The 20,112-nt window shown below is 32.6% G+C and overlaps 2 protein-coding genes across 2 annotated transcripts in view; one reads left to right on the top strand and one right to left on the bottom strand.

Annotated features, from left to right (window-relative positions):
• The window catches only part of LOC139487607 (renalase-like), a 41,444-nt gene extending 33,423 nt beyond the window's left edge, over nucleotides 1-8,021 (top strand). The window contains exons 4-7 of the mRNA XM_071272506.1: nucleotides 5,093-5,254; nucleotides 6,268-6,441; nucleotides 6,809-6,984; nucleotides 7,766-8,021. Coding sequence (XP_071128607.1) covers nucleotides 5,093-5,254; nucleotides 6,268-6,441; nucleotides 6,809-6,984; nucleotides 7,766-7,924 — 671 coding nt within the window. The 3' untranslated portion in view covers nucleotides 7,925-8,021. The remainder of the gene's footprint in view (nucleotides 1-5,092; nucleotides 5,255-6,267; nucleotides 6,442-6,808; nucleotides 6,985-7,765) is intronic.
• A 3,674-nt stretch (nucleotides 8,022-11,695) lies between these two features.
• Nucleotides 11,696-18,603, bottom strand: LOC139487608 (marginal zone B- and B1-cell-specific protein-like). The gene is made up of 5 exons (XM_071272507.1): nucleotides 18,203-18,603; nucleotides 16,820-16,926; nucleotides 15,601-15,705; nucleotides 12,624-13,812; nucleotides 11,696-12,179 (listed from the first exon to the last, which is right to left on the bottom strand). Exons 1-4 carry the CDS (start codon nucleotides 18,416-18,418, stop codon nucleotides 13,659-13,661), a joined length of 582 nt encoding a protein of 193 aa, XP_071128608.1. The 5' UTR covers nucleotides 18,419-18,603; the 3' UTR covers nucleotides 11,696-12,179; nucleotides 12,624-13,658.
• Between the last annotated feature and the right edge of the window lie 1,509 nt (nucleotides 18,604-20,112).

Raw genomic sequence — 20,112 nt, forward strand, 5'->3', positions numbered from 1 at the left:
TGTCTTATGGTAAAGATCATGTCCACTCTATATCATGTCTTATGGTAAAGATCATGTCCGCTCTATATCATGTCCTATGGTAAAGATCATGTCCGCTCTATATCATGTCTTATGGTAAAGATCATGTCCACTCTATATCATGTCCTATGGTAAAGATCATGTCCACTGTATATCATGTCCTATGGTAAAGATCATGTCCGCTCTATATCATGTCTTATGGTAAAGATCATGTCCACTGTATATCATGTCTTATGGTAAAGATCATGTCCACTGTATATCATGTCTTATGGTAAAGATCATGTCCACTGTATATCATGTCTTATGGTAAAGATCATGTCCACTGTATATCATGTCTTATGGTAAAGATCATGTCCACTCTATATCATGTCCTATGGTAAAGATCATGTCCACTCTATATCATGTCCTATGGTAAAGATCATGTCCACTCTATATCATGTCTTATGGTAAAGATCATGTCCACTGTATATCATGTCCTATGGTAAAGATCATGTCCGCTCTATATCATGTCTTATGGTAAAGATCATGTCCACTCTATATCATGTCCTATGGTAAAGATCATGTCCACTGTAGATCATGTCTTATGGTAAAGATCATGTCCACTGTATATCATGTCTTATGGTAAAGATCATGTCCGCTCTATATCATGTCTTATGGTAAAGATCATGTCCACTGTATATCATGTCTTATGGTAAAGATCATGTCCACTCTATATCATGTCCTATGGTAAAGATCATGTCCGCTCTATATCATGTCCTATGGTAAAGATCATGTCCACTGTATATCATGTCTTATGGTAAAGATCATGTCCGCTCTATATCATGTCTTATGGTAAAGATCATGTCCACTGTATATCATGTCTTATGGTAAAGATCATGTCCACTCTATTATCATGTCCTATGGTAAAGATCATGTCCGCTCTATATCATGTCTTATGGTAAAGATCATGTCCGCTCTATATTATGTCCTATGGTAAAGATCATGTCCGCTGTATATCATGTCCTATGGTAAAGATCATGTCCGCTCTATATCATGTCTTATGGTAAAGATCATGTCCACTGTATATCATGTCTTATGGTAAAGATCATGTCCACTCTATTATCATGTCCTATGGTAAAGATCATGTCCGCTCTATATCATGTCCTATGGTAAAGATCATGTCCACTCTATATCATGTCTTATGGTAAAGATCATGTCCACTCTATATCATGTCCTATGGTAAAGATCATGTCCGCTCTATATCATGTCCTATGGTAAAGATCATGTCCACTGTATATCATGTCTTATGGTAAAGATCATGTCTGCTCTATATCATGTCTTATGGTAAAGATCATGTCCACTGTATATCATGTCTTATGGTAAAGATCATGTCCACTGTATATTATGTCCTATGGTAAAGATCATGTCCGCTCTATATCATGTCCTATGGTAAAGATCATGTCCACTGTATATCATGTCTTATGGTAAAGATCATGTCCGCTCTATATCATGTCTTATGGTAAAGATCATGTCCACTGTATATCATGTCTTATGGTAAAGATCATGTCCACTCTATTATCATGTCCTATGGTAAAGATCATGTCCGCTCTATATCATGTCTTATGGTAAAGATCATGTCCGCTCTATATCATGTCCTATGGTAAAGATCATGTCCGCTGTATATCATGTCCTATGGTAAAGATCATGTCCGCTCTATATCATGTCTTATGGTAAAGATCATGTCCACTGTATATCATGTCTTATGGTAAAGATCATGTCCACTCTATTATCATGTCCTATGGTAAAGATCATGTCCGCTCTATATCATGTCCTATGGTAAAGATCATGTCCACTCTATATCATGTCTTATGGTAAAGATCATGTCCACTGTATATCATGTCCTATGGTAAGGATCATGTCCGCTCTATATCATGTCTTATGGTAAAGATCATGTCCACTCTATATCATGTCCTATGGTAAAGATCATGTCCACTGTAGATCATGTCTTATGGTAAAGATCATGTCCACTGTATATCATGTCTTATGGTAAAGATCATGTCCACTGTATATCATGTCTTATGGTAAAGATCATGTCCACTCTATTATCATGTCCTATGGTAAAGATCATGTCCGCTCTATATCATGTCCTATGGTAAAGATCATGTCCACTCTATATCATGTCTTATGGTAAAGATCATGTCCACTGTATATCATGTCCTATGGTAAAGATCATGTCCGCTCTATATCATGTCTTATGGTAAAGATCATGTCCACTCTATATCATGTCCTATGGTAAAGATCATGTCCACTGTAGATCATGTCTTATGGTAAAGATCATGTCCACTGTATATCATGTCTTATGGTAAAGATCATGTCCGCTCTATATCATGTCTTATGGTAAAGATCATGTCCACTGTATATCATGTCTTATGGTAAAGATCATGTCCACTCTATATCATGTCCTATGGTAAAGATCATGTCCACTGTATATCATGTCTTATGGTAAAGATCATGTCCACTGTATATCATGTCTTATGGTAAAGATCATGTCCACTGTATATCATGTCTTATGGTAAAGATCATGTCCACTGTATATCATGTCTTATGGTAAAGATCATGTCCACTCTATTATCATGTCCTATGGTAAAGATCATGTCCACTGTATATCATGTCTTATGGTAAAGATCATGTCCGCTCTATATCATGTCTTATGGTAAAGATCATGTCCACTCTATATCATGTCCTATGGTAAAGATCATGTCCACTGTATATCATGTCTTATGGTAAAGATCATGTCCACTGTATATCATGTCTTATGGTAAAGATCATGTCCACTGTATATCATGTCCTATGGTAAAGATCATGTCCACTGTATATCATGTCTTATGGTAAAGATCATGTCCACTCTATATCATGTCTTATGGTAAAGATCATGTCCACTGTATATCATGTCTTATGGTGAAGATCATGTCCGCTCTATATCATGTCCTATGGTAAAGATCATGTCCACTGTATATCATGTCTTATGGTAAAGATCATGTCCACTGTATATCATGTCTTATGGTAAAGATCATGTCCACTGTATATTATGTCCTATGGTAAAGATCATGTCCACTCTATATCATGTCCTATGGTAAAGATCATGTCCGCTCTATATCATGTCCTATGGTAAAGATCATGTCCGCTCTATATCATGTCTTATGGTAAAGATCATGTCCACTGTATATCATGTCTTATAGTAAAGATCATGTCCACTGTATATCATGTCTTATGGTAAAGATCATGTCCACTGTATATCATGTCTTATGGTGAAGATCATGTCCGCTCTATATCATGTCCTATGGTAAAGATCATGTCCACTGTATATCATGTCTTATGGTAAAGATCATGTCCACTGTATATCATGTCTTATGGTAAAGATCATGTCCACTGTATATTATGTCCTATGGTAAAGATCATGTCCACTCTATATCATGTCCTATGGTAAAGATCATGTCCACTGTATATCATGTCCTATGGTAAAGATCATGTCCACTGTATATTATGTCCTATGGTCACATGATGGTAAAGATACAAATGTTTTACCACACTTTATTCACAGCGGGGCCCACAGAGATGGCTCTTATATCAATGATGTCTAGTTGCATCCATTTTCTGTCATCAAATTGATATTTTATCACTGTTTTTGTATGACTATATGAATCACTGTACTATCTTGTCTTTTTCTTATTAGGGCATACGATACAGTTTTGATCCCGTATTTTACATTTTGATAAAAAATTCCATAAAGACTATTTTTTACCTGATTAAATCAAATATGTAATAAAATATATACCTTCATGTGCTACTTTTTGAGTAAAATGAGTTCGAAATTTGGTATATTTGCTCAAAATTCGGATTTGTGGCCGTATTTTCACTTTCAAAGAAAGACATAACTTTTTTGATTTACAGTGAGTTGACTGTTAGTGTTGCTCTCAACCAATTGCAACTCATTCAAAATTTTGACCCAATTGCAATTTGTTTTTTATAATCAAATTGTTCAACTGGTCAGAAATTTGAACCAACTGCTGTAGAAAACCACAGCCAAGTCATGAAAGTGCAAGGTGATAAAATAAAACATACTTACAATCCTATAAGACTTTAACTCCACTTTAATGCTTTTGTGACAAAATTAATTTATCAGTTTGTATAGTTATATTATATTCATTTCCATGCTGAAGGGGAACCGTTTATTTGGAATTGCTATTAAATTGTCCAAACTAAGCTTTCATATAGTTTTTCTTTCTAAAAGTATTCTATTTTTATAAGAATCAGATATCATTTTAAATAAAACATCATATATTCAGTAAAATATGTGTGAAATAACAATATGCTATTGATAAGTTTTCAGGGGAGATAACCTAAAATATTATTCTTTTGAATAAAGACTTTTTGAAAGAAAAGTTATTATCTCCCCCATGGAAACTTCCTACAAACATATATTGCAATTTTACACATATTTTACTGAATATGTTATGTTTTAATTCACATAATGTCTGATTCTTATAAATAAGAGGAACTGTTTATTTTGAATTGCTATAAAATTGTCCAAACTAAGCTTTCATATAGTTTTTCTTTCTAAAAGTATTCTATATTTATGTAAATCAGATATGAGAAGAAGCCTACATCTAATCTGTGTGCAAGATTGTACTGACATAATGCAAGACTTTATATAATTCTTACTATTTTTTACTATTTTTTCAGCAAAATATGATTATCAGGAACAGGGAGTGTAATGTGCACAAAAGAACATTAAATAAAAGTCTCATTTTACAATTAGAAAATAATTTTTAGACTTGAATGGGTTATCTCTACTTTTTTTGTTTTTGTCTTCGAATAATGTTTGAGGTTGAAAGCATTTGAAATTGTTATAAATGTTCCACATATTCCCAATGGCATTAGGACACTCATAGCTAAACTTTGTACTCTATGAGTTTTATTACAGTTGTATATACATTTTTGTACTACTATGTGTCTGTTATTGAAAAAGATCTTAAGTCACAAGAAATTTTAACAAATAATATAGAAATAAATAACCCTTGTTTATTCATTTTAGATAGTACTTTAAAAACAGATACTGTTATACAGTCTGTTGATATTGATAAAGATCAGATAAAAGTGGAGGATTCTAAAGGTCAGAGGTTGTGTGATGCACTCATCCTTACCATGCCTGTACCACAGATCCTTGCTTTGAAAGGAAACATTCAGCAATTGATAAGTATGTATTCAAGGAGAAGAAAATAAGGATATCAATTATTTTTCCATTGTTGCATGTAGACTAGCCATTAAAGCTGAAAGAAAAGAGAAAAACATGAAATTATTGTTCTGTAATTGTTTAAGTTTGTAAAATGGCCGATTTTCATGGTATGGAGAATTGTTTTCACTTCAAACTAATAGATTTGGATTCCTAAAAATATAAGAGTACTGGTTATCAATACAAGTCCAAAGATTTGTTAATATACAACAACATCTACCTGGGATATATAAAAAATCAAGTAAGGTATCAATACAAGTCCAAAGATTTGTTAATATAAAACAACATCTACCTGGGATAGATAAAAAATTAAGTAAGTTATCAATACAAGTCCAAAGATTTGGCAATCATGCAAAATCTCCTTAGTTTTATATAATTCATTTATACTTTACCATTTACTAGGAACTGTACTTATTTAAAAATAATTACATTAGATGTATGTTTCGTTATAATACTTTATTCTGATTAGCTAACAGCACATCACGTGTTATTTTGTAAGCAATTGTATCCCTCAATAATACTTTTCATTCATGATAGCAAGTGGTCCCACAATAAAGTGCACAGGTGAATTAAATAAAAACAATATAAAATTCGTTTTTTCTTGATCATAGCTAAAAAATGTAATTATAAGTATTGAATGCTTCTTTTTGTAACTTCATAGGGTTGTAAAAGCGTTGACCGTGCGCACATTTTTAGAATGAAGCGCTTCCGCGCTTCATACAAAATGTACTTCGGTCAACGCTTTTACACCCCAATGAATTTACAAAAAAGAAGCATTCAATTCTTAAATGAAAAACAATGAAGAGTTTTATGACCCATATTCTATATTAATCAAACAGAGGAGCTCTTGTAGTCTTGTTATTGTTTTACTTGACTTTACCTTTTTTCTTTACATATATAACCTTGATTTTTCAGATTCTGTCTAGCCTAGCCATTGCTGTTCTGTCAATTACAAAAAGTATGCTTTTTATTTACAGACAGCAAGTCAGATGTAAAGAAGAATTTAGAGGGTGTCTCCTACTCATCAAGGTTTGCTTTGGGATTGTTTTATAAACCTGGAACTCAACTTAATTACTCATGGAGTGGAAAATACATAACAGACAATCCTTGTATTAGATTTGTTGCCATAGATAACAAAAAAAGAGGACTTGGTAAGTGGAAAAGCTTATAAATAGATCTGATGTAACATCTTCACCATTTGGGGAATCTTAAAATCTTAACTTTATTTTATTTTCTAGTAATGCTAATTTTTTTGGGGGCCTTGTATCTTGTGTGTGCTATTTTTAGCTGATTTTATGGTTATTTAAATTTTGTGATCCCCATAACAAATAAAAATTTATTCATGCAATTTTATCTATATTAATCGTCTTAAAAAATCTTGTCCGTGTTGGAAGCATAGCTTTTTGGTCTGTAATTCCTTGATCAATTTAGATATATATTATACATGTATGATATCATCACTACATGCAAACTGTCATTAGCTGTAATACACATTGTGTTGATATTTTATATCTATAGATTCCAGTGATATTGGTCCTTCTATTGTTGTACATACTAGTGTTCCCTTCAGTCTAAAAAATCTAGAAACAGACAAAGAAGACATGAGAGAAATCATCATGTCCCATCTAAAACAGGTCTTACCTGACCTGCCTGAACCTGTAGAGGTCAAAAGTCACAAGTGGAGATATTCACAGGTAAATTTTCCAAATACATAAACTTAATCTAAATCATCAGAACTGGTAGAGAATTTAGAAGCTGATATATTGTTAGATTTTTATAAAAAACAGGTTGTAACTGTACTACTATAACCTGGTCAAAAGTTGCCAGCAAATATGATTATAATATTATGTAGATGTTTACAATACACAGTTAGCTTGACTAAACTAAACCTATAGATGCCAAACCAATGCATGTGGAGGTGCTCCAAGGAGAGTGTTGTTATACATAAGTCTTTTCTTATTTATTTTCCATAATTTTGGCATTCAAATGTTACTGACAGTATGAACTTATAAATATATGTCCACCATATCCTCTTGAAAATTTCAAAACTAATTACTAGTTTTGGTGTACGTTATTTATAGATGAATTCATGTCTTTTACCATGTCTACACTGTTTTTATTCTGATATCTTGTGGTATTAGGAGTTTAAATACAATTGTCTGTTTTAGAAATTCGATTATTGGTTAAAATATAACCAAATATTGAACATGGATGATGTCAAAGTAGCCAAGAGGCTAAAATAATTTCATAATTAGCTTGTAAAAATACTAAATAAATAAATATATCCTTAAGGATTTGTTTTTCAATGATCATAAGTTGACAACTAGTACTACCATATTAATTGACACCACATAGGGAACTTTGTTTTGAGGTTGAGTTATACTTAGATTATTTATACGAATAAATGCATTGCCTTGTTCTTTGTATGGGAATCATTTGTATAACTTAAAAACTATAATATTTTGTTTGATTTAGGTACATAAAGGTTATGAAGGGAGTCCAGGATGCGTTGTTTTGAATGAGAACCCATTGATTATTCTGGCTGGTGATGGCTTTACACACTCAAACTTGGATGGCTGTATATCATCAGCATTGTCTGTGCAACAAACTGTTAAAGAACTATGTAAATTATGATGATGTCTTTTATAGGAAAACATTTATTTATGCAGTGATTTTGATATTATTGGGTGTATGATTTACATAATAAATATGGAGGCTAATTCAAATAAAACATTGTTTGTAATAGGTTTATTTAAATATGATCAAACAGTATATAGTTAACCAAACCTAGAACATGTTACAGTAAATACAAGGATCAAGAATTTAAACATCACCATTGGAAAACAAACAAGAAATGAGTCATCATATTTACATCAAACTAGGTTTTCAGTAAATCGTGGCTGGAAGTGTGAATGATTGATGTTTATTAATGACTAGAGTATTACTATTATCAAAAAGTATTACATTGTATATCATGAAAGCAAAATATACCACTTAAGGTGGTATCAAACACCTTGACTAAAAATTATTTGACCCTTTGACAAAAATATAAAAAAAAAAAAAGTTTAACCACACTTTATCAGAAAATTCATTGGAAATACAGCAGTTTGACAAACACTAATTTCGATTATTGAGAAGCATGTGAAACCTTCACCTGATTTTTACAGAGTTATCTCCTGTAGTGTTATGTACTTCCTTAATGTTTATCCGCAGGTTCTCAAGTTGTTGCACAGAAATGACCAAAAGTGGCATTCACAATCAAACAAGGACCATTTTTAAGTCTTTACCATAGAATAATATTATTTAAAAAAATGTCTATAGCAAAACTGAGACACATTTTATCATCAGTAACATCATTTCAAGTTTTTGGAATCTTTGTTTGAACAGTTCAGTTCTCAATTTAATGCTCAGAAACGACTCAAAGTTCAATTCTCCAGCCAATCAAGAACCACAAAATCCTGAAAGACACTAACATCAAACTTGCCATCAATTCTGTGATAAAAAATTACATTATTATCATGCCTGTGACTTGTTGCAGAAAGCTTGACATAAGTGATCCAACTGCCGCAGCAGGAGCTAATCTCTTAAAAGCTTCATATTTCAGAAGGAAGAAGACCTGGATCCTTCGTACTTTGTATATAGTTGCCTTACCAGTATGTTATGAAGTTTCGGTCTGTCATAGGTCCATTGTCCTTGACCTTATTTTCATGGTTCACCGACTACTTTAAAAAAAAGTCAAGATTGTTTGTATTATAAATTCTCTCAAATTATAAGTTAGAGGATAACTATATTTGATATTTGCATACCTCGCAAGGTCCTCATGTCTATCAGACTGTTTTCATTTGACCTTCATCCCATTTCATGAATCTGTAAACAAGGTTAACTTTTTGTGATTGTCCTTATCTCAGAAACTATAAGCGATAGGTCTACTATATTTGGTGTATGAAATGATTGTTAGGTGTACATGTCCAACTGGCAGATGTCATTTGACCTTGACCTCATTTTCATGGTTCAGTGGTTAAAGTTAAGTTTGTGTCTTGGTCTATTGTTCTTATACTGTATGCAATTTGTCAATGATGTACATGTCAGTCTTGCATGTATAATTTGACCTCATTTTTACGGTTCATTGCTCAAAGTTATTTTTTTGTTTTTTGGTCTGTTTTTCTAATACTATTAGCAATAGGTCAACTATATTTGGTGTATGGAAAGATTGTAAGGTGTAAATGTATGTCTAGCAATTATTGTCTGACCATGACCTCATTTTCATGATTCACTGGTCAATCATAAGTTTTCCTAGGTTAATTTGTTTCTTAGATACTATATTCAAAAGGTCAACTATAATTTAAGCATGTAATAATTGTAAGTGTACAATGTCTGTCTGGCAGGATTCATCTGACCTTGGCCTCATTTTTCATGGTTCATTGATCCATTTTAAGTTTTCCTGGTTAAGTTTGTGTCTTTGATGTGCAATAGGTGAACTATATTTATGGCATAATTGGTGTATAGAATGATTGTATGGTGTACATGTATTTACAGTCGGTTTATTTGACCCGTCCTCATATTTTTACATCATGTTTTATTGATGTGATAGTTGTATTAAAGCTTTATATTGGGTCAATATATTATCTTTAATTGTAATTAAATAGGCGGTAATAGTAATGTTTTTTTCTGTCGCTCAGTCCATATCGTAAACTTGGATATGTATGATAGCTGGTTTCGAAGCTGTGACATTTACATATGTGGTTAAATTTCGATGTACAAAGTGAGATGAATTTTCCGTAAATTAGCTTAGGCCGAACATCCTTTTGTGAGGCGGGTCCTCGTGGTAAAAAATCCCTTTTTTAACACAATAAGTTCTTTGAAAATTTAATACTTTGAACACATTTAATAGCTCCATAGTTTTTGCACATTTATTCTATGTTCCTCTACTTTCCAAATCACCACAAATGGTTAAGGTCAGTCATTTGCAAAAAAATAGAAACATGTCCAATATCACTACAGAGATTTTTTGTTTACACACTACTTTTGTGTTCCTCAATTGGAGGTGCATTAGGAATATTGAACCATTTAGAACTATCAACATAATATCAATGGTTATTAAAGGCAAGACATTTCATTGAGTGCACTCTTGTATTAAAGTGAATGGGTTGAATGGTTTTTTGTTTGCCATTGACAAAAGTGCAGTATGCAAGACCAGAGACATATAATATTATATGATTTATTGTATGTTTCTGGCAAGACAGGGATTACTATCCAGAGGTGGCAGTGCTTACAACAGCCATATAAATCATTTGTATCATATAAAAAAGAAGATGTGGTATTTTTGCCAATGAGAAAACTCTTCACAAGAGACTTAATGACACAGCAATTGACAACTACAGGTCGCAGTATAGCCTTCAACAATGAGCAAAGCCCAAACTGCATTTATATGCTATAAAAGGCCCTAATTGAAAAATTTAAAACAATTCTAACGAGAAAACTTATGGCATAATTAATGATAAAAAAGTGAAGGAAAAACAAATATGTAAAACAACAACAAACCACCACTGAATAACAGAATATGGCAGTGTTAAACATGTTAGTGGGATCCATACCATCCCCTTAACTTTGGACAGTGGTGTAACAGTTAATCATAAGAATGAACTATAAAAGTCAGTTGATAAAAGCTTAACTCATTAGATGGATACAAATAAAAATACATCTAACAAAAACAGAGTGGACTTGACCTGGTACTTGTACTTGTACATCCGGGCAACAAGAAGACACTAATTACAGATCTGAGAGTAATCACAGTTATTGACAGCTAGTTCAAAGCCAATAACAACTAATAAAAAAAATCATGCATCTGAGACTAAATTATCAATCAGTCATCTAATTGAGCTTTATTTTTCAGAAGGCAGAACACCTAGAATCGACTGAATGCTTAATACCTTATATATGTATACCTTATGGGATAAAGTTTCTATCTATCATACCCCCCTTGTCCTTGGCCTCATTTTTTTAGTGTTTGGTATGTTTTATTAAGTGCTATAAGCAACAGGTCAACCATATCTGGTGTATGGAATTTTTATTTGTATAATGCTGTATATTTCAGGAGGTAGATGCCATTGATGCTTAATGTCTTCTTCCAGGATTTTTCAGTTGGTCATATGGTTGGTTTTATCCAGTATTACTCTTCCAATATTGTAACAGACCTATAATTCTACTAGTGTATAAAGGTACTCTGCTTTCGTCTGACCTTGAACTCATTTACAAGGATCATTGATGATGTTACATTATATTACAGACTTTCAACAAAAAAATTAAAACATAAAAGGAGAAAAAATATTTTAGCATGTGCACCTATGTATTCAATATTGTAATTTACAATCATGATTCTTTTCATGTATAAGTAGCAGGCTAATACAACAAAACTGAATAATTTTATTGTAAACAATACAAAATAAAAACATTATAAATAACAAGTTACAATATAAAGGTGGGTTATGAAGGCACACAGCAGTTACAGACCAATGCTATAGAATATCAAAGACATATGTACAATTTGCATACAGAATCTGGATTTCAGAACAAGAATTATTACTAGTCCATGTCAAGTTATTATATGTTTCTTAAGTTCTAAATAAGATGATTACTAATTTTGGTAATTTTTCCTTGCAAACTGACATATATTGCCAAGTTAACTCCCTTTGCAGGATATCAACATAAAAGCAGATGTGAATAAGATTTAAATGGAGTAAATTATTATGCATTTATTGTAAATTGAAACACTATGTATTATATACAACATTTTTTGTCATTCAACCTGATTAATTATATAACAATATTATAGGAATTTAGTACAATTTGAACAGTTCAATTTTAATATAAATTCTAATATGACGTTCTTCTTTAGCTTTGGGTACAAAGCCATGTTCTAATTTGAATAGAACATGGGCTGCACGTGATTGACGTCACAATTGAAATTGCAACGTCAGATGAATTTTGAACAAGGCCAGAGATCAAAATGGACATTTTTGTTGGTGTTGCTCGCTAGGAAATTAAATAAAAACATTCTAAAAGTACGTTTAAATGTTTCTGTTCTTTTTTTTTATTGAATAAACTGTTGATTTTTCTATAACGTTTTTGTTCATCAAATAAAAATGTCAACATTTCGAGCGTCTACTATAGGTCCGCTTCGAAGAACAAAAGTTCAAAATATTCCTATTAGAATCGAAATAATTCTATCATGCCATGCTCTATGCTCATTTTAACATGGGTAGGCATTATATTTGTAAACATTTAATACCTCGCTAACGCTCGGTATTAAGATATTAACAAATATAATGCCTACCCATGTTAAAATGAGCATAGAGCATGGCATGAAAGAATTATTTCTTAATTATATTAGAAGTGTGGTATCAAATGTTTATGTTATTTGAATCTGTATAAAATCAGACAATGACCTTATTGTAAAGTGATTCTAACCCATTAGTCTCTTGTCAATAAATAATTATCTACCACATCTCCAAATTTTAACTTTGCAATGATAAAAAGAATCTGGAAATATCTGGTTTTGGTCAAATTTATTTCACTAGCTGCTTTTATTCTTGAAGAAGAACGTCTCCACTAAAAGTCTTGCAAAATAACAGAAAATAATTTAATATCCAATTCTTTAAAAACAACAATAAAATTTCAAAAAACAATTCATTAAACAAAACTAATTCAAATACAAAACATTAATGAAAAAATAACATTTAAACACTTTTCAAAACAATATGCTACCCTGCTTTCTATGTTTGAAGCTATACCTCACAAAATGGCAAGAGAAAGCACAATCTTCAAAATATAAGGCATTTTTTTGGTTTCATTAAAAATGTTAAAACCATGAGAAAATGTCTAGTTGTTACTGGTTTGAATAACTGTAAAGCAATTTGTGAAATAATTTGCAATCTATGCCAATAGTTGAAATGTTACCTTGAAATTAGTTTACATGAGCTTAGATTTGAAAAAAATGAATTCCCTTTACAATCATGGTTAAAAAAAACCATTGCATTAGAAAGCTATAACGTTCTATTCCTTATAATTACTTGACTTAAAACACCGAATAAAAATTGAAAAAAAAAAAAAAAAAAATAAATGATTTAATTTAAAGCTTTTCACAATAAACATTCTTTTATCATAAAATGATAATGAAAATATATATTTTTTTTCATAAGTTGAACCTTTTTCAAGGCTGTCCTTTTGAATATTTTCTTTCAACCATATCGAGAGACTTGTACATCATTTGCATCTTCTTTTTTTCAAACCAAACTCGATTTAGAAAAATCGTAATTAAACCATTAAACTTTTCCTGGATTGCTGTTAAATTTTTATGTGTTTGTGATCTCTACAATTCATCTTTCTTATTTTGATCAGAACACAAACCAAACATTCCTTTATCGTAACACAGGGTATTAACTAATGTTTCATCTTCTCTGTAGGCATCATATACTTCTTCTTCTCCAAGTTCTCCTATATAGTTAGAACACATAGCTTGTAATCTGAAAGTAGAGTAATTGTACACTTAAAGTGTAAAAGTCTTTGTCTACTAAGAGTATACTCTAGAGCAAATTTCAGTATTATGAAGAAAAAAAATATCATTAAAACATTATTTATTTTACACGTCACTTTTTCTGTTTTATAAATAAAAGAACGTTCTAGTTGTAAGAAATCTTACTTGAAATCTTGTATGTGTACTGTCAGACTCCCATGAAAGATTATTTACAGCTGCTGAATTTAGCAGAAAACTAGACACTATATTGTAATGCCGACATTCCCCCCTTTTTATAGTTAACCTATGTCTGTATAGTTTCTTGAAATTATTGAGGATAAAAATATAGATGTTAGTGAGATGTCTAATGTTACAAGTAGTGTAAGACTTGTCATTTGTTATTTTGGCTGTTGTTTTCATGATACGACAGATTTGTGTATGTTAGTTTGTTAAGAAGTTTCAGTTCACGTACTGATTCCGTATTTTCGCGGTAGTTACCTTATTATACTATAAACTCAAATAAGACTGTTCTAATGATCTACTTATAAATTTAATGTCGAAACCCATCTTTATTGATGAAGATCAATCATTGTTTACAAACAGTATCAACATTACGGGAGTTTCCCTAATATGATCCATGGTTGCCGATTGGTAAACAATATGTAACAAGCTCTGTCATTGGTCAGTCGAAAGTATAAATACCAAAACAACAACAGAAACGACGGAGTGTTGGGTTGACAATGAATGGATAGTGACAAACTTTAATAGAAGCTGGAATATGTCTGAGAAATACAGACAAGCGTTGAAAGTTAACTTTGTTTTAATTTAAGATTGTCGGTGCCGGTGACGGTGCTAGATACGGGTGCCGGTGACGGTGCTAAATACGGGTGACGGTGACAAATACAGTCACCGGTCACGGTGCTAAATACTGGTGACGGTGCTAAATACGGTTACCGGTGACGGTGACAGTGTACATTAAGAGTTATGTTGGCGGTTTTGACATGATTAATATGTCATTTAATGTGTTGTACTTAGTTATTGTCTTCTTAGTTCTATAATGAAGAAAGGTGTTTTAATCCTTTAATTGAGATTATAGAAAGATACAAAATAAGTGACAACCTTGTTACTTGACTGTTGAAGTATATGTACTAGTTGTGTGTGTCTATGTAAGACCAACCTTAACCGGGAACCTGACCAGACCAGTGACGGATCCTGCAAGACCCATTCTCTCCGGCGTGGATTATTTTTGATATTAATAAAATATGAAACTTTATTTTATTCAGATATTTTATTTCATAACTGAGAACTATATATAAATACAAGTATACGTTTTCCCTTTCTGTAACGTGTTTTAGTCCGACGGTTAATAGTGGACGTCGAACCTTACACTTTATAGATCCTTTAAATCCCTTTTTATTTGTGACCCTGTGTTCTCTGGTGGCCGACTCTAGCACCAGGGAGGCGGCGTTACAATATCATATCTGTCAAACAAACACACTCCAAATCTACCTTTCATGATCATATCAAAATGCACATAATACCCTCATGGGTATACGTAGTCAAGGTTGTTAAAAACAACCCTCGCCATAATCTTCAACTGAAGACCTACATCTGTTTTTATAGTGCAGGCTGTACTATCCACCAACTCCCTATACAAACATCTACCATCATGTGTCACTAATACTATGATTATGAAGGAACTTCCTTTTTCATGGCAGTTTCACTTCCTATTTCAGGGCTATTCTTTCAAAAGTGACTTCACCCCTACACACACACAAACATCATGCTTTATAGTTACCTTGTGGGCCATTTACCACCACCCTGCATTATACCAGGGGACTCATTAGCTGGCATTCCAGGACCAGATAGTTGTTTCTTTCCTTTTATTTCCTTTACACCATATCTACATAAACAAAACAGTATTGTTATAAAAACACCATGTCAGAACAGATATCAAATCCTATGCATGTAAACTATATATAAACTTTTCTTTAAAAATCTATTCTTATCTAATAATTATTTAGAAAAAAGCCATTTTTTATAGATTGATATTTAAAAATAATAATAACAAGAAAATGTCCAAAGTACACGGATGCCCCACTCGCACTATCCTTTTTCATGTTCCATGGACCGTGAAATTGGGTAATAATCTAATTTGGTATTAAAATTAGAAAGATTATAGTATAATACTATAGGGAACATATGTACTAAGTTTCAAGTTGATTGGACTTCAATTTTATCAAAAACTACCTTGACCAAAAACTTTAACCTGAAACTCCCACTTTCATTTTCTATGTTTAGTAGACCGTGAAATTGGGGTCAAAAGTCTAATTTGGCTTCAAAATTTAAAAGATTATGTCATAAGCAACAAGTCTACTAAGTTTCAAGTTGATTGGACTTCAGCTTCACCAAAAACTACCTTGACCAAAAACTTTAACCTGAAACTCCCACTTTCATTTTCTATGTTCAGTGGACCGTGAAATTGGGGTCAAAAGTCTAATTTGGCTTTAAAATTAGAAAGATCATATCATAAGCAACAAGTCTACTTAGTTTCAAGTTGATTGGACTTCAGCTTCATCAAAAACTACCTTGACCAAAAACTTTAACCTGGACGGACGGACGCACAGATGAACGGAGCCACAGACCAGAAAACATAATGCCCCTCTACTATCGTAGGTGGGGCATAAAAAGAAAATATTGCACAATCCATATATGTTATAATGAATGTTGCAATCCTGTTCATTTGTCATTTGGACATTGGTTGGGATTTAATATGTTCAGGTCTTAATTGAAGTGAATGGGTAGCAGAAAAGTGGAAAAAGACATGTACACAAAGAGGGAATGGGGTCAAAATCACAATTCAAAGGATATATTGAAAAGGACTGACTGCATATTCCTTAAACTTAGTTGGCTTGCAATAATTTGTGTCAGATCCTAAATTTATTGTTCATAAAAGCAAATAAAATGTAAAATGAAATAATACATATATATATGGTAATTATAACATGTTTACTTACTGATCGAAGCCTTTACGACCACACACAGTATCTGTTACATCAAAGATTTGGGATTCTGTCAGTCTTTTAGATTTTCCACGTTCAGCTTTGCTAAACCCACTTGCAAGCTATAATGACAAGGGTAATTACATTTAAACTACAGTGTATCTTGAAGCATATCAAAAGATGAACAGGGGCTTCTTTTCCTTCCTTACTTTAACCTGTTTCAAAGCTATATAAACATGATTGTTTTTGAAGCAGCAAGCAGAATATGTGCTGCTCCTTTACTCTAATTTTTCAACCAATTCCCCCTTTCAAAAAAGATTATCCATGGTCAGTAAATATTCAAAAATCTTCAAACATGAGTTTAACTTGTAAATTACTTAAATGCTTAAGTCGGGGATTTAGTTATAAAAACATGTTACCACAAATTACTTCAAATTAAACCTTTACTCATTTAATTCTTACTTCAATCTATATTATATACAAAGCACAGGCACTTGTCTCAGAAAAATTAAGCTGAACCAGTAGGAACATTATTACAATGGGAGTTTGTAACAGTAAATTTTGTCTGATAGTAAAATTTGTCCACCAGACATTTTATACTATGTTGGAATTCTGTCAACCCAGATACATTTTTTTTACATTTTTCAAGGACTAATTTTCTCTTACAATTTTCACATTGTAATTCTTATGGTATTAATGTTGTTTATTAAAAATGTTGAGCCTGCAAATTTTTATATGATCTGTGAGACTGTGAACACATGTAAAATTAATGAACCTCAAGTTTGGACATGTTGAATTAAACTTATGAGGGGGGATAGGTCCTTTATCGGGACTCCGGGTCGGGATTGACCCTTTCGGGATCCGGGAATTCTTTTTTTCCAATTTCGGGACCTCGGGATTTCGTGATTTTAAGCCCGGGATTTCGGGATCTGGTGTTTTTAAGCTCGGGATTTTGGGATCAGGACCTCTCCAACCCCCTTTCACTTATCTTATACATTTTAAAAGGTTGTAAATCTTAATTAATATTAAATGTACTTATTTTAGTTTGGTGGGTTGGCATGAAATAGAATAGGTATATGAATTGATTGAAATTATATGAGGACAGTCATTTGATAACCGGGGGGGGGGGGGGGGGGGGGGGGGGGGGGGGGCTAAGGGAGGGGCCAGAACATTTTTTTTCATTTTACATTTAAGTTCTTATAGTGCATTTGTGACATTGTTTAATGTCATGAATGTGTTTCAGAATATTGATTCATTTGCATCTGACCATGCTGACCATATGCAAAAATTATTTGTTTTTAGTTATTTGTGAACCCAAGTTATTCAGTGTTAACATCTCCCCCTCCCCAGGCACAGAAACATTATCTAGAAAAGATTATTTTTATATATTTTTTATACCTGATATGCTACGACTAAACATCCGTCACACTTGAGTCCTGCTGGCATGTGTAAACTGTGAGCCTCTTCATCACTCAGGCTAGGTGTGCTAAAATTAATAACACCTGCCTTTCCATCCTCAGCCTCATTCACTGAAGCTCCAGCAAAATCGGTGCAAATGCAGACGTTCCATAGGGAGAGTGTCAAAATAAAATCTCTAATGATGCACCAATCCATGATTATAAACAGCTAAGCACGTGTGGTTGTGTATATACACTATAAGATGTTTAGCACATATACTATTGTGTGAATTAAAATTATCCAGTCAATTAAACGTGTAGTATTATGATTCGTTGACAGTGATGTGATTATTTGACTGTTTAAATGTCCCCCAAGATTAAAATAATTACAAAATCGATAACGGATAGGACAAGTATGTATAATCGGATTGACTACTTCAGAGTATGTACCATTCAGACTTATAAAGGTAAATTGTGTTTTAAGAAGTTATGTATTTGTAACGTTTCAATTAATTACTTTGTGCCCGTGAAAGGCGCTTTATGGTTCGACTTTCTATTCTATTTTCTTTTCGATTTTTTTTCTTTTCTAGTCAAGGTTTTATAAATTCATAGTATTTTTTCTTGACTATTTTAACCAGACAATGCCGATGTAAAGCAAGTAGTAGTAACACTGAACAATGCCTTACTATCTGCTCTTATTTGAAAAAGACATTTCCTTATGTAGAACATTGTTGATCCTTGTTTTAGAGCTGGCGGCGATCGAGACTAAGCCAGGCACTCAGTCACTTGTAGGACAGTTTCATAATATAAAATTTCATTATATTGACAACAATGTGTGAGCAAAACGAACAGACAATTTGAAAAAAGGTAAAAATGTCAAAATTGGGGTACAGCATTGTTATTTAAAACTGTACAATCCCCAAACAATTAAAGCATCTTACTATACAAATCCTTGCACAAAGCATATAAACAAAAATGAAAGACAAGAATACAAAAATATGACCATAGCACAATAGCACAATGGCAGGATGTATGAAGGCTATGAATACAGAGCCATGTCAAAAGCATCTAACCAAAATGGAATAAACAGTAAAGGTTCAGAAAATATACAGGACAAATGAACAGAACACTCACACGTAATTACGGTGATAGGCAAAGTCAGTATACCTAGACCAAATGTAGAATCTATACTTCAATAAAAAAAAAAAGATGTGGAATAATTGCCAATGAGATGTTAATAACACTTCACAAGAGACCAAATGACACAGAAATTAACAACTATATATATATAGGTCATCGTACGGCCTTTAACAATGAGCAAAGCCCATACCGCATAGTCAGCTATAAAAGGCCCACGAAATGACAAATGTGAATCAATTTAAACGAGCAAATTAACGGCCTAATTTATGTACAAAAATGAATGAAAAAACAAATATGTAACACATCAACAAACGACAACCACTGAATTACAGGCTTCTGACTTGGGACAGACACATCATGACATACAAAATGTTGCGGGGTTAAACATGTTGGCTGGATCCCAACCCTCCACTAACCTGGGACAGAGGTGTAACATTAAATATAAGAACGAAGTCTAAAAATCAGTTGAAAAAGGCTTACCTCATCAGATGGATACAAATAGAAATGCACAGAGTGGAAGTGGCCGGGTACTCGTATATCGGCAACAACTTGAAAAGACAATAAGTACAGATTTGAGAGTACTCGCAGTTACTGGCACTGTGCTAGTTCAAAGCCATATATCTAAGACTAAAAATCCATCATGTATTATTTGTGAGGTTGATACGGCATTCTTATCAACATGGTCTTGGTATCTTCCGATGATCATTTTTTAGAAAAAAAGGACGAGACATACGAAATTTTCTTCGACATAACCCTGGTTCATTAATTTTC

The sequence above is a fragment of the Mytilus edulis genome, chromosome 9, assembly GCF_963676685.1.
Source record: "Mytilus edulis chromosome 9, xbMytEdul2.2, whole genome shotgun sequence".
NCBI classification, from domain to species: domain Eukaryota; kingdom Metazoa; phylum Mollusca; class Bivalvia; order Mytilida; family Mytilidae; genus Mytilus; species Mytilus edulis.